Source organism: Vombatus ursinus, unplaced genomic scaffold (genome assembly GCF_900497805.2).
Source record: "Vombatus ursinus unplaced genomic scaffold, bare-nosed wombat genome assembly UNPS02014777.1, whole genome shotgun sequence".
NCBI lineage: Eukaryota > Metazoa > Chordata > Mammalia > Diprotodontia > Vombatidae > Vombatus > Vombatus ursinus.
Window position 1 is genome coordinate 1,204,559 of NW_020954555.1, and position 14,553 is coordinate 1,219,111.

The 14,553-nt window shown below is 46.1% G+C and overlaps 1 protein-coding gene across 2 annotated transcripts; it reads left to right on the forward strand.

The window, feature by feature from the left end:
- The first annotated feature begins 10,712 nt into the window (after window positions 1-10,712).
- Window positions 10,713-14,175, forward strand: FAM110D (family with sequence similarity 110 member D). Of its 2 annotated transcripts, none has more exons than XM_027864866.1 (2): window positions 10,713-10,825; window positions 13,061-14,174. In XM_027864866.1, exon 2 carries the CDS (start codon window positions 13,128-13,130, stop codon window positions 13,929-13,931), a length of 804 nt encoding a protein of 267 aa, XP_027720667.1. In that variant the 5' UTR covers window positions 10,713-10,825; window positions 13,061-13,127; the 3' UTR covers window positions 13,932-14,174. The 2 variants fall into 2 exon arrangements, with proteins under 2 accessions (XP_027720667.1, XP_027720668.1); XM_027864867.1 differs by lacking the exon at window positions 10,713-10,825 and adding an exon at window positions 12,354-12,562 and having other exon boundaries at window positions 13,061-14,175.
- Window positions 14,176-14,553: the final 378 nt, after the last annotated feature.

Below are 14,553 nucleotides of genomic sequence, written 5' to 3' on the forward strand. Positions count from 1 at the left end.
TGGTGAGACTCTTCTCCTCTCTAAGAAGTTTTCATGACATTGCCCTCTCTTAGTTTTCTTCCTACTTATCTGATGGCTCCTTCTCAGTCTCCTTTGCTGATTTATCACCCAGGTAATGCCTGCTGGTCATAATGATGGTCTCCATCCTGGGTCCTCTTTTCCCTCTACTTTCTCATTCAATGATCTTATCTACTTCCATGAGTTCAATTAATCTTTATTCAGATGATTTTCATATCTAAAACTTTTCAGCTGAGCTAGTCATTCATCTCTAATTGCCTCTTGGACATCTTGGATGTTAAACTCAACATGTCCTGAGCAGAACTCATTATCTTCTCCCCTCACCCCCCAAACCTTCCCTTCTTCCTAATTTCCCTGTTACTGTTAGGGGCATCACCATGCTCCCAGGCACCCAGGCTTCAAATAAAACTCCATGTCATCATTGACTCCTCACACTCATGTATTCCACAGAGCCAATCTCTTCCCAAGTCTTAGCTTATCTACTTTTACAACATGTACCCTTTTGTCCACTCATATTTTTGTTGTTGTTCCCACTCATCATGACCCTGTTTGGGGTTCTCTTGATAAAGATACTGGAGCGGTTTGCCATTTCCTTCTCCGGCTCATTTTATAGATGAGGAAACTGAGGTAAACAGGATGAAGTGACTTGCCCAAGGTCACACAGTTAGTAAGTATCTGAAGTTGGATTTGAACTCCGGAAGATGAGTTTTCCTGACTCCAGACCCACTCTATCCACTGTGCCACCCAGCTGCCCTCTATTCACATAGCTACCACCCTATTTCAGGCCCCTATTATCCCAACCCTAGCCTATTGTAATAACCTTTTAACTAGTCTTCCAATCTCAAGTTTCTCCCTACTTCTGTACTTTCTCCACTCAGCAAGCAAAGTGATTTTCCTATAATGTAGGTCTGATCATGTCGCTGTCCCTCCCCCCGACTTCCATGAGCTCCAATGGCTCCCTATTACCTCCAGACAAATAAAACGCCTTTGTTTCGCATTCAAAGCCCTTCATAACATTGCTCCCCTCCTACCTTACCAATCTTCTCACACCTTTCTCTCTCTTCCAAGTACTCTATGTGCCTCTGATTCAGAAACGGTGGCTTTCTTGAAGTTCCCAGAGCCAATGGCCCCATCAGCCCATTGCTTTGCATTGGCCATCTGTCCTCCATGCCTGGAAGGCCCTTTCCCCTCACTTTTCACTCTTAGGGGAGGCCTTGTCCATTCTCCCAAGTGCTGGTCCCTTCTATCGACTCCATATATAGTTTATAAGCATGTAGTCATTTGCATGTTGTCTCTCCCTTAGAATGTGAGTTCCTTGAGGGCAGGGACCATGTTTTTGCCATTTCTTTGTATCCCTAGTGCTAAGCACAGTGTAAACCCACACACGTAGTAACTGCTTAATGGATATTCTGTGGTGTGACTCACTTCTGCCCACACTCTACTGGGATGGCATTACCTGCTTTTCCATCTCCTTAGCTCTGAGGCTCATTGGAGTGCAGCCACCCCAGACCACCCCCCAAGGAGCCACCATGAGTCAGGCCCTTCCCGAACCCTAGAGTTGATCCGAGAATGAGGCTTGGGCAGAGGAAGGAAATGTCTCTCGTCTCTCAGTCTCAGGCCTTGCACCCCCTCTCCCCATCCTGATTACCCTGTGGGCGAGGCTCCGGTAATGCTGCAGGAAGAAGTCTCTTCTGGGAGCTCCCAGGGGATCTGAGGCCAGGAAGAGAGAATATCCGGTTCAGGGAAAGTGGGGGAGGGGGGGAAGGGGGAGCAGAGACTGGAGAAGTTCTGGCCTGGGTACCTCAGTGTCCTTAGGGGACAGAAGGATCTGTGTGGAGTCAGGCCCTGGGTAAGAATCCAAGGTCTGTGTGACCCTGAGGGACCCACAACCTGTCTGGGCTGCAGATTCCTTGGTGGTCATATGAGCAGCTGGGCCAGACCAGGAGTCCTTAACCTGGCGTCAGGGGGGCTTGTCTTTAAAGATACTCTCAGAACTGCATTTCAGTGTAATTGGTTTCCTTTTAATCCTGGGTGTTTTACTGATGCATTAAAAAACAAGATGTGATTCTAAGGTGGGTTCCCTGGGCTGCTCAAGACACTGACAGAGGGGGCCATGACCCAAAACCAATTAAGAAGTCCTGCTGCTAGATGGTCAGTAAGGTAAAATAAACCAGGAACACTTATTAAGTGTTTACTGTGTGCAGGACTCAGGGCCAAGCTGGATACAAAGAAAAGAAAGAAACAGTTGCTATATTCAAAGGCTTTCCATTCTAATGGGGAAGATCACAAATAGGTACAAAGAAGCTATGGTGGGGGATACAAGGTAACCTTGAAAGGTGTGTTGCAAATGAGGGGCCTGGGAAAGGCCACTCTCAAAAGCTGAGACTTGAAGGAATCCAGGGCAGGGGTGGGGAGTAGGGTGGACCGGGAGAGAAAAGGGAAAGCATTCCAAGCATGGAGTGCACAAGGTACTGTGTGATCTCTGGTCTCCTGCCCTCTCTGAGCTGTCCGCACCATCCCTGTCTCTTCCTCCAGGAAGCCTTCCTTGACTAACCTCACCATCATTTCCAGCTCTGCTCTTGCCCCTGCTCCTGTGTGTATGTGTGTGTCCTGCCCCATCAGATCAGGAGCTCTCAAAGGGAGAAATGGTGTCTCTTCTTCCTAAATAGGGGACCTCCTTAAAGTAGGAGTCCTAACTCCCCCATTAGATAACCCCCTCCTTAAGACTAGGGACCAAGTCTTCCTCCATCCAAACGGGAGCCTGCCCAAGGGCCGAGGCCTCCTACTCTCTTCCTCTGACTTCCCCCAGGGCCTCTGCCCCCTGGGTAAGCTTTGGAGGACTTGGGGTGGGGTTGCATGGACTCAAGGTGGGGGTAAAGGGTTTGCCCTTGCAGACCAAACCAGGCAGGGCTCATCAGACACAACAGCAGCCTCCTGCTGCTCCCTCCACCCCCTAAGAGGAGAGAGGTTTCCTGCCTTAGACAATGTCCTAGCTGGACCCAACCCAGCCTCTCTGGTCACTGCAAGCTTAACCCTTTCACCACCAGATCCCAGATTACTTCCCAAATTGGCCTGGATTTTCCTATGGAACTGGATAGGGCCTTAAAAAGGGGTTGGGCTGGGGGAAGAAGGTCCAGCAAAATGACCTTTCGTGGACCCTTCCCAGTTGTAAGGATGAAGCTGGGAAACTCGAATATGTGCCCACTGACAGGCATATAGCAGGTGTTTAATAAATGTTTATTAGTTTATTGATAGGATATAGGGCTGGAAGGAGCCTTAGGATTCATCTGGTTGTAGTCTGCTCATTTTATGAATGAGGAAATTTCTAAAGATAGAGAAGGTAGGTGAATTTGCTCAGGATTCAGATCCTGATCTTCTGACTCCACATTCAGTAGGCTGAATCCAAATGATCCCAAAGGTGCCAGGGCTCCCAGCTCTAACAAAATGGCACAGAAAAAAGAGCAGTGGTTGTGAAACCAGAGGACCTGGGTTCAAACTCCCACCTTTCATACTTACTGTATTTGTGGCCTTAGGCAAATCCTTTAGCCTGGGCCTCAGTGTCCTCATCTGTAAAATGGGGGAAGAGTTTGGACTAGATGACCTTGACAGTCTCTTCCAGAGCTCTAGCTGTGGGATTCTGTGCTTTAGGACCCCTTTCAGCTCTGATATTTCCTGTTTCAAAGTCCCTTCTCATCCTTGGCTTCTGCGGACTTGGCATTCCATTTTGCTCCTGGAATATTCTCTGTGAATTGTCAATAATGAAAACATGTGTGCCTGTGGGAAGGGCTTCCCCTTTCCAAAGCACTTTTCCAACTGACCATTTTCTTGTTTGATCCTGACAGAGAAACAGGGCAAGGCAGTGAGCCAAGGCCATTCCACTGACGAGGAGCTGAGGTCCAGAGAAGGTTGAATAGGGAATCAATTGTAGACTAAACCCCACATCTCCTGCCTCGAAAAAGAGCACAGGGCCCTTTTCTAAGAGATGGGGAGCAACTCCTAGGTACTCTTTATTTTTTTTAAAAATTTTTATTTTTTTAGGCAATTGGAGTTAAGTGACTTGCCCAGGGTCACACAGCTAGTAAGTGTCAAGTGTTTGGTCTGAGGTCAAGATTTGAACTCAGGTCCTCCTGACTTCAGGGCCGGTGCTCTATCCACTGTGCCACCTAGCTGCCCCACCTAGGTACTCTTCAGAAGCATGGAGTTAGGAATCAGAGGTGACCCACAACCCTCCCAAAGTGCTGCTGGAACCAGATGAAAATGCCATTGGGAAAGAATTAACATAAATGAAAATTCAATAAAACATAGATAATATTACTTTTTAAAACTAATATTTGGCCCACACAAATCCTTAAATATGGTTTAGTGGCCCCTACTTCTACCTGAGTTTGACACCACTGGTCTAAAATAGAGACTTTTAGAACACAGAATAGCAGGGCTACAAGAGGTCTTAGAACATAGGATGTTAAAAAGCTGGAAGGGGACTTAGAACCTCAAAAGTCAAGGGTAGAAGAAGCCTTAGAACACAGAGCTGGGAAAACCCCTAGAATAGAGAATGTCAGAGCTGGGAGGACCCTTAGAACACAGAATGTCAGAGCTGGGAGAGCCCTTAGAACAGAGAATGTCAGAGCTGAGAGGGGCCTAAGAACACAGAATGTCAGAGCTGGGAGGGCCCTTAAAACCTAGAAAATCAAAGCTGAAAGACTTTTGAGAGATGGTTCAGTCGAACCTTTTCATGGAAGTATATTATATAGCCCTTTCATGTAAGTGACCAGAGGGCATCTGGTAGTGCTAATGTCTCGAGGCTGGTAAGTTCTCTCAACCCAAATGGTTTCCCTAGCTGGGGGTGGGGAGAAGGGATTGAATTCTTATATACCTACCAAGTGAGGAGGCATCAAATGAAAACAGCTGCCATTTCAGGTGTTTCCAGGTGAGAAAGTAAGAGTAAAGGGAAAGGGAAAGGCAAAGGGAGGTAGAACTTTCTTCAGAATCACCAAACACCCCCAATACCTACTTTACTCATCTTTATGCTCAGGTATCCCATTTAAAACCAGGCTTTTTAGCCATCAAATGTCTTTAAATGTGAGGTCTCTAGCAGTCCTCCCTGTATAGTTTTTATTCCACCAGAGACTCCTGGCCAAGCAGCCTCAGCCCAGATTGTTGTTGTTATTTGTCCTTTGTTTTCGAAGAGGATCAAAACTTCAAGGAGATGATGCCATGACATGCAAGTGAATTGGATTTAAGTTAGGGAGGGCTGTGCAAAGTCACCCCAGAAAAGGCCACACAAATGTGCTGCTAATCTAAGACTGAATGCCCTCTAAACTCTAGACAAACTGACTTACTAGCCATTCCCTCAACAATAGAATGTAAGGGACTTGAGAGTGGTTTTGTTTTTGCCTTTCTTTGTATCCTCAGAGCTAAACACAGTGCCTGGCACACAGTGAGTACTTAATAAAGGTTTGTTGACTGATTTGACCCATGTTGGAAAGTAAACTCCCTGAAGGCTGTTTTTGTCTTCAGATCTCTAGAACATGACACAATTTCTTGCTTTAAAAAAAGTGTATAAAAGTGAATGTTGAAAACTAAAAACAAATAAATAAAATTTTTTAACAAGTGTTTTTCTTGTCTGGACCTCTGATTTCATTGGTGTAAAGAACTCCCAGAATGGAAACTCCCGCTGCCAACGAGATTAGTACTTGCTCTATAAAACAGTCTTAGAAAACTGCCCGAGACAAAGAGAAGCTAAGGGACTTGCCCAGGGTCAGAAAGTTGGTTTTCAGTAGAGGCAGGAACCCAGGCATTCCTGACTTTGAGGCTGCCTAGCACACTAGAGGACAGATTGTTAATCTTTTTATTATCATGGACTCCTCCTCAGAATAATGTTTTGAAATGCATAAAATATGCATAATTAAATATGCATAAAACATGGCATTATGAAGGAAACTTATTACATTGAAATAGTTGCTAAATATGAAAAAAAATCACTGACCTCCCCCCAAATCTATTCATGGACCCAGATTTAAGAATTCCTACTTTAGAGACAGCTAGGTGGTTAGAGTGATATACTTGGAGTGAGGAAGACCTGAGTTCAAATTTAACCTCAGACACTTCCATGACCCTGAGCTAGTCACTTAATCTATTTGCTTCAGTTTATTCAACTGTAAAATGGGGATAATAATAACTCCTATTTCCCAGGGTTGTCACGAAGATCAAATGAGATAATATGTGTTAAAAACAAAAAGCATTTAGCACAGTACCAGGTACATATTAGGCTCCATATAAATTCTTATTCCCTTCCCTTCCCCTGCCTCAGATACTTACTAGCTATGTGACCCTGGGCAAGTCGCTTAAGCCATCAGCCTCTGTAAAATGGGGGCTAGATCCTCAGAGGGTTGTTGTGAGGTTTAAATGAGATAACATTCAAAGTACTCTATAAATGTTAGGCACTTAATAGCTGTGTGACCCTGGGCAAGTCCCTCAACCCTATTTGCCTCAGTTTCTTTATCTGTAAATGAGCTGGAGAAGGAAATGGCAAATCACTCCAGTATCTTTGCCGAGAAAACCCCAAAAGGTGTCATGAAGAGTAGGGCACAACTGAAAAAAAATGAATAAACAACAGTTAGTACTTCACCTCACTGATACAGTTACTCTTAGCAATGCATCCTTGTTTGCCCATCCCATAAAACCCTCGTCCATGTCGTTTTATAAATGAGCCACAGAACACCCACCCAACGTTCTGGGACCTACCTTGAGCTCTCTTGACATCTCAAGGGGGTCACTGGTGGTCTTGGGGGCTGCCCATTCGTCATCCCCCCAGTCTTGATTCTTAATTAACCCGTTTTGTTTTTGTGATTGTGCATTTCTTTGATGTTATCCTTTCCACCACCCTTGCTGCACGAGTCTCTATTTTCTTGTGATGTGTTACAGTCCTCTCCACTGCCCTTTGCATTAGTTCTTCTGAAACTGTTCTACTTGGAACCAACCATATTCCAACCCTGGTTTAACTGAAGTTAAAAAGATGGACTTTTATTTCAAAGAGGAGTTTGATTGAGTAAGTTCTCTGCATATTTGAGAAAACTTTACTGGTCTGCAGAACCAGGAAAACCACACCAGGACTACAACAATATAAACGAAAAGAAGAGTGAGAACAAAACAATTGAAATTATAATGATCAAGATTGGTCCCACTGGAGAGATGTGAGAAGACACCTCCTCCTCACCCCTCACTTTGTTGACAGAGGTGACGGACTATGGATGTGGAATACAGAAAGCAATATTAGACTTTTTGGATGTGCTGGTTCTTTTTTGGTTTTTTTGGTTTTGTTTATTTTTGTTTTTTAACTAGGCAATGGGGTTAAGTAACTTGCCCAGAGTCACACAGTTAGTAGCGTTATGTGTCTGAGGCTGAATTTGAACCCAGGTCCTCTTGAATCCAGGGCTGTTGCTCTTATCCACTGAGCCATCTAGCTGCCCCCTTTGCTGGTTCTTTTTGGTGAATTGCTTTTCCTTTTTTTTTTTTTTCATTCTTTGTCATAAAGAATGGTTCAGTAGGAGGGAAAGGGAGGGAGGTATACAGTGAGAAATAGAAGTGATATAAAGACAAAAGATATCAATATACATTTATTTAAAAAAATAAAAATCTTCTTAAATTCCCAAAGATTAGAATAGCGCTCTTTCCTCCAACTAGTAGGTCCTTAATATGTATCCATTGAATTGAATTAAATTGTAGCAATGAGAGCCTACCTGGAATCAGTCACATTCTCCAGTCCTCTGGGAAACTGAGCCAGTGCGAAAGAGATAGGAGAGGAGGACCCCAGCTGGAGAACTCTGTGCTCCCTCAGGTACAAGATGAGAAGGCAGCACTAGCTGATTTCTAGGGCCTCTTCTTCTAAATCTGTGTTCTCTCCATTCCCATTAGGAGGGGCAGCTAGGCGGCACAGTGGATAGAGCACAGGCTCTGGAGTCAGGAGGACCTGAGTTCAAATCCTGCCTCAGACACATAACACTCTAGTTGTGTGACCCCGGGCAAGTCACTTAAACCCATTGCCTTGCCAAAAAACAAAAACAAACCCCCATAAAACAACTAAAAAACAAAAACAGAAATAAACTGGGAATGATGGTGGGAGGTACACAGGTGTTAGGAGAGTTGAACTTGGAATCAGAGAACCTGGGTTTGCATCTAAACTTGCCCATTGGCCTGCATGATCTTTTTTCTGGGCCTCAGTTTCTTCATCTGTAAAATTACTAGATGGCCTTTAAGGTCTCCCTTCTAGCTCTAAATCCTATGATCTTGAATTCAAATACCTTCCACTTATCACCTGTGTACTTGGTGAGTCATTGAAGTTCTCTAACTCTCAGTTTCTTCAAATGTAAATGAGGATTTTTTAAAACATTTTTTCCTCAATTACATGTAAACAAAAAATTTTAACATTTGTTTTTTAAAATTTTGGGTTCCAAATTCTTTCATTCTCTCACCTCCCCCCCTTTAAGAAGGCAAGCAATTTGACATAGATTATATATCTACAATTATGCAAACATTTCCAAATTAGCCATGTTGCAAAAAACCTGAGAATAATAAAGTAAAAAAAAATATGCTTCAATCTACATTCAGACTCCATCAGTTCTTTTTCTGGCAGTGGATAGCATTCATCATAAGTCCTTCAGAATTTTCTTGGATCATTGTATTGCTGAGAATATAAGTCTTTCACAGCTGATAATTTTACAGTATTGCTGTTACCTTGTATACAGTACATTTCACTTTGCATCAGTTCATGTAAGTCTTTCTAGGTTTTTCTGACAGCACCCTGCTCACTGTTTCTTACAGCACAATAGTATTCCATCACAATCACATACAATTTGTTCAGCCATTCCCCAATTTATGGGCATCCCTTCAATTTCCAATTCTTTGCCACCACAAAAAGAGCTGCTATAAATATTTTTTTACATGTGGGTCCTTTTCCCACTTTTATGATCTCTTTGGGATACAGTCCTAGAAGTGCTATTGCTGGGTCAAAGGGTATGCACAGTTTTATAAACCTTTAGGCATAGTTCCAAATTGCTCTTCACAATGGTTGGATCAGTTCACAATTTTGCCAACAGTGCATTATAGTGTCCCAATTTTTCCACATCCCTTCCAACGTTTGTCATTTTCCTTTTCTGTCACATTAGCAGATCTTATAGGTATGAGGTGGTACCTCAGAGTTGTTTTAATTTGAGTATCTCTAAGCAGTAGTGATTTAGAGCACTTTTTCATGTGACTATTGATAAACTATGATTTCTTCTTCTGGAAACTGCTTGTTCATATCCTTTGACCATTTATCAATTGGGGAATGACTTACATTCTCATAAATTTGACTCAATTCTCTACATATTTGAGAAATGAGGCCTTTGTCAGAGAAATTTGCTGTAAATTTTTTCCCCAGTTCCCTACTTTCCTTCTAATCTTTGCTGTATTGGTTTTGTTTGTGCAAAAGCTTTCTAATTTTATGCAATCAAAATTATCCATTTTATATCCTGTAATGCTCTCTCTCTCGTTGGTCAGAAGTTCTTCCTTTATCCGTAAATCTGACAGGTAAACTATTCAACACTACTCTTATTTGCTTATGCTATTACCCTTTACGTCTAAATCATGTACCCACTTTGACCTTATCTTGGTATATGGTATTGTGAGATGTTGGTCTATACCTAGTTTCTGTCAAACTACTTTCCAATTTTCCCAGCAATTTTTGTCAAATAGTGATTTCTTGTCCTGACAACTTGGATCTTTGGGTTTGTCAAACATTAGGTTACTCTGGTCATTTACTACTATGCATTATGCAGCTAATCTATTCCACTGTTCCACCACTCTATATCTTAGCCAGTACCAGATTGTTTTGATGATTACTGCTTTCTAATATGGTCTGAAATCTGCTACTGTTAAGCTACTTTATTTCACATTTTTTTCTCCATTGATCCCCTTGATATTAACCTTTTATTCTTCTAGATGGATGTTGTTGTTATTTTTTCTAGCTCTATAAAATGATTTTTTGGCTAGGCAATGGGGTTAAGTGACTTGCCCAGGGTCACACAGCTAGTAAATGTTATGTGTCTGAGGTTGGATTTGAACTCAGGTCCTTCTGAATCCAGGGCCAGTGCTCTATCTACTGCGCCACCTAGCTGCCCTGATTTTTTGGCAATTTGATTGCTATGGCACTGAATAAGTAAATTAACTTAAGTAGAATTGTCATTTTTATTGTACTGGCTTAGCCTACCCATGAGCAATTAATATTTTTCCAATTACTTAGATCTGACTTTATTTGTATGAAAAGTATTCTGTAATTGTATTCATATATTTCCTGCTTTGTTTTGGCAGGTAAATCCCCAAGTATTTTCTATCACTTGCAGTTATTTTAAATGAAATTTCTCTTTTTATCTTTTCTTGCTAGCCTTTGTTGGTAATATATAGAAATACTGATGATTTACATGGGTTTATTTTATGTCCTGCTACTTTGCTGAGTTGTGAATAATTAAATTAGGATTTTTACTACACTACCCTAAGGTTCCTTCTAGCTCTGAGCTCATGATCTGGTCCTAAACAGGAGAGGGAAACAGCAGAGGCCCACCGGCCATCCTCTTGGAGGGAAAGGAGGGGGTTAATGGAGGCTGGGCTAGGGGAGAAGGAGGGGTTAATCCAGGGACTCTGAAGACCAAACCTTTCCTGCTGGGAGGGGAGTAGGGGATGGGCTACTTTCTGCCTCAGTTCATTCTGCCCTTCCAGTCTGCCTGCATCTGTCTGGTGTCCCCTTGCACCACTCCTAATCTCCTTCAGAGAGGTGAGTCTCATACCCTTCCCACCATCCCCTTGGGGCAGGAGGGCTACTGGACATTGGCTTGGGGTTGGGGGAGGCAGAGCTGCTGCCTCAGCAGTGAGAATTCTGAGGTCCGGATACTGGAAAGAACCAGGGTAATGGGGAACATGAGACCCTTAGATAACCCCCGTTCTGATGCGTCTGCAGTTGGCTCTGAATGGAGCAGAATGGACTGGCTGGGAGGAGAGGGAGTGGGCAGTTAAGTATTTTGGGTCCTATGATTAGGAAGAGCCAGTAGTTTGGGGCTTTTTATAGCTCAATCATTAAAGCCTAGAGGCTCCCTGGAGAGGGCTTGGAAGGGGAAGGGGTAGCTACAGGTCTGCCCTCGCCAAGTACCCTGGGTTCCAGACCCACTAGCCCCTTTAGGGCCCCTTCAAGGTCAGTCTTGGGGTTGGATTTGCTGGATTCTATGCTGGTGCTGAACTGTGTCCTGCAGCCCCCACCCCCACCATCACCCCGACCCCGGATCCCTCTGGGTTTGAAGTGCACCCTTTCTGATAGTGGGGGAGTTAGAGACAGCTGAACTGGGAGCGCTTAACTTCCTACCCAACTTCAGTTCGTTGCCCCCCCAACCACTTGACTCTCTGTGCCCCCACCTTACTAATCTGTGTTTCTTTGTCTCCTCTGTATTTGTGTGTGAGTCCTCTTCCCTTCCCCTCCCCCCTCCCCTTCCCCGGCAGCTCTCCTCTTGGGGTCAGGGTCTGGGAGCTTTGAAGAGGGAAAACTGGGGAGGCTGGACAGGGTGCTTTCGGAGGGGAGACACTCTGCCTATTTGTCTTGTTTGGGCCCTGTTTCTCTTCCTGTCTGGCTGGGTCATCATAGGCCAACACGTCCCTTGCTGCCCTTTCCCTATGCCCCACACAGCTCTCCAAGTCTCATCTGTTCCCCCCCCCTCCTCCCCAAAGCTGGTGGTAAAGGGACAGGATGTGAGGATTTGAGCCATGTGGGTGGGCAGGTCACTGTCCTACTCAGGAGCCCTGGGGGCTGCTTCTGGACCTGTCAGGAATTGATTTACAGCCCCTCTGCCCAGCTGACCTCCCTCTGCAGAAACCCAATTGGGAGTGGGGTGGCTGGGAGGTCAGGTTAGGGGGTCACAGGGGCTCTATGATTCCCAGAGAGGCAGCATGCCCAGAATGCATAGCTTTGGGGTGGGAAGATGACCAAGGGGTTCCCAATTGATGTATAGCATCACCAAGGGGCTGATGGCACAATGGACCCAGAAAGAGGAAAATGAGTTAGAGCAGTAGGGATGAATATTAGAGGTGGGGGGCAAAGGGTGGGTTTGGGGATTATAGGATTTAGAACTGGTCAGGTTGGTGAAGATGAGGAAAATGAGGCTAAAAAAGGAGAAGAGGACTTTCCAACAGGAAAGAGATATGAGATATGATGTCTAAACAGGAAAACCATTGGCCCCTGGCTGGAGTGAGGAAGAATGAGGAATCTGTCTGGAGGCAGAGGACTGTATGAGTTGACCCTAGTGAACTGTTCCCTTCCCCTCCTTCAAATGTCCAGGAAGGGCCTGGGCAGGCCCTGGCCAGCTATGATTACTAGAGGCTCCCGCCCTGTGGTTACATCCTGACCTCAGCTGGCTGGAGGCAGGAGGCAGGAGGCAGGAGGGGCCCTGCTGGGAGAGTGACTGAGCTTGGGAGCCTGGAGTGTACAGCTTTGTCTTGGCCTCTGGAGCTCTGGGGCTGGGAAGAGGTATTTTTTCCGGTTGAAGCCACTTTGGGGATTTGGGCTGGGTCAGGCCTTGGAGGATGGGAGCCATCTCTCTTTTTTGATTTTCACTGAGCCCAGCTCAGGAATGTGGCCTGATGATCTGGAAGGACCCTGCTCAGTGTGGGGTGTCTGGGGAGAGTTGGGGGTCTGGGTCCCTAGTCATCTGGCCCAGGCTCAATGCCTAAGCACCCTGGCCACTTCAGCCTGGCTCCAGCTCCCTGTCTTTAAAGGGGGCAGTACAGCATGGTTGGAAGAGCCACGGACAAACTTGGAAAAAAACCAGGTTCTAACCTTGGTTCTGCCACTGACGAAGTCAGTGACCTTGGGCACAGAGTCACTTGGCTTCAGTTAACTGAGGCACTTGTACTAGGTGGCCTCTGAGGGCTTTTCTGACTCCCCATGAATGCTCTCTTGAAGAGCCTAGAATTTTAGGCAGGTCTACCTGCCACTTTTTGATAGTATCTTTTCTCCTTCCCACAGTCCATAACTAGGGCCACTGCTAGTCTCTGGTGGCCCATGGGGCATTGCTCCCCTCTGCCCTGCTGAGATGCATTCCACTTCACTGGCCACCCCATCCCCTACCCGGACTCCCAGCGCTGTAGAGAGGCTAGAGGCGGACAAGGCCAAGTATGTCAAGACCCAGCAGGTGATCGCCCGGCGTCAGGAGCCAGCCCTTCGAGGGGGAGCGGGCCCCCTGACTCCTCACTCCTGCAATGAGCTGGAGTCCCCACCCTCACCGAGGCCTCTTGGGCCAGCCCGAAGAGGTAGCGGCAAGCGGCTTCTGAGGCCCGACTCCCTTATCATCTATCGGCAGAAGCGGGACTGCAAGGCAGTAAACAAGGAAAATGCCAAGGGGCAGAGCCTGGTGCGACGACTCTTCCAGGGAGGCCCCCAGGATTCTCCTGGAACGCCCAGCCCAGTGGAGCGTGTGGCCCCAGTTCCCCGAGCAGGATGGGCCACAGCTGGGAAAAGTCCAGGAGCCCCTCAGCCCACATCTCCTGAGTTGGGCAAGCGAGCCCTCTGTCCCACATGCTCCCTGCCCCTGTCTGAGAAAGAACGTTTCTTCAATTACTGTGGGCTCGAGCGGGCATTGGTGGAGGTTCTGGGTGCTGAGAGGTTCTCACCTAAGACCTGGGAGACAGATGCCAGCCCTCCACCGGGCAGGCCCAGCTCTGAGGGTGGCAGTGAGTGGGATTCGAGTGGGGGTGATGGTGGCGGTGGAGACTCTGAGGTTGGCACGTCTAGAGATGGGCACCCCCCTGTATCTGTGATAGAACGAAATGCCAGGGTCATCAAGTGGCTCTATGGGTGCCAGCGGGCTCAGGCACCCCCCCTAGAGTCAGAAGTGTGATTGTGTGGGAAAGGAGGGGATGAGAGGGCATAGGAGCTGGGCTCTTCCCTGCCCACTGGGCCAGCAAAGGCCCTGAGAGTTATAGAAGGGGGCACTGTCTGGGGGATAGTATTGATGCCCAGGCCTGATGCTCTGGCTGAGGGGGCAGGACCCAGGTTGGAGTAATTGGGGAGAGTGAGGGTAACTCCATGGCCCCTGTGGAGGCTTGGTCTGGGGAGTGGGGGGTTGGGATGGGGTATCAGGGCTGTGTCCGGGAGACATACTGAATAAAGTAGACTTAATTTAAGTCTGGTTCTGTGTTGGGGGAGAGGGCACAGAGGATGTGGGGTGAGGAAGTAGATGCTGAGAATCCCAGGATTCATTTCTGATAGACTCAGGAAAGGATCTGGGGGAATAATGATGATAATAATAATGATGATAATAGATAACAATTGTATATTGAATGAAGGTTTCAAAGTGCTGCACATATATTATCTTACTACATAATGAAAGAGAGGGTGACTGCCTTTCCAGCCTGGGGTGGGGGGTGGGGGGGTTAGGGGAAGGGGCTTGGGGCCACAGTGAAGGAGAAGGGGAGAGCTGGACATCTTTCCTATATCTTCTTTTTGAATGCCAAAGGAAT

What these genes read in the sequence shown, in the direction of transcription:
- FAM110D (XM_027864866.1), top strand. Translation starts at nt 13,128, where the DNA reads ATGCATTCCACTTCACTGGCCACCCCATCCCCTACCCGGACTCCCAGC.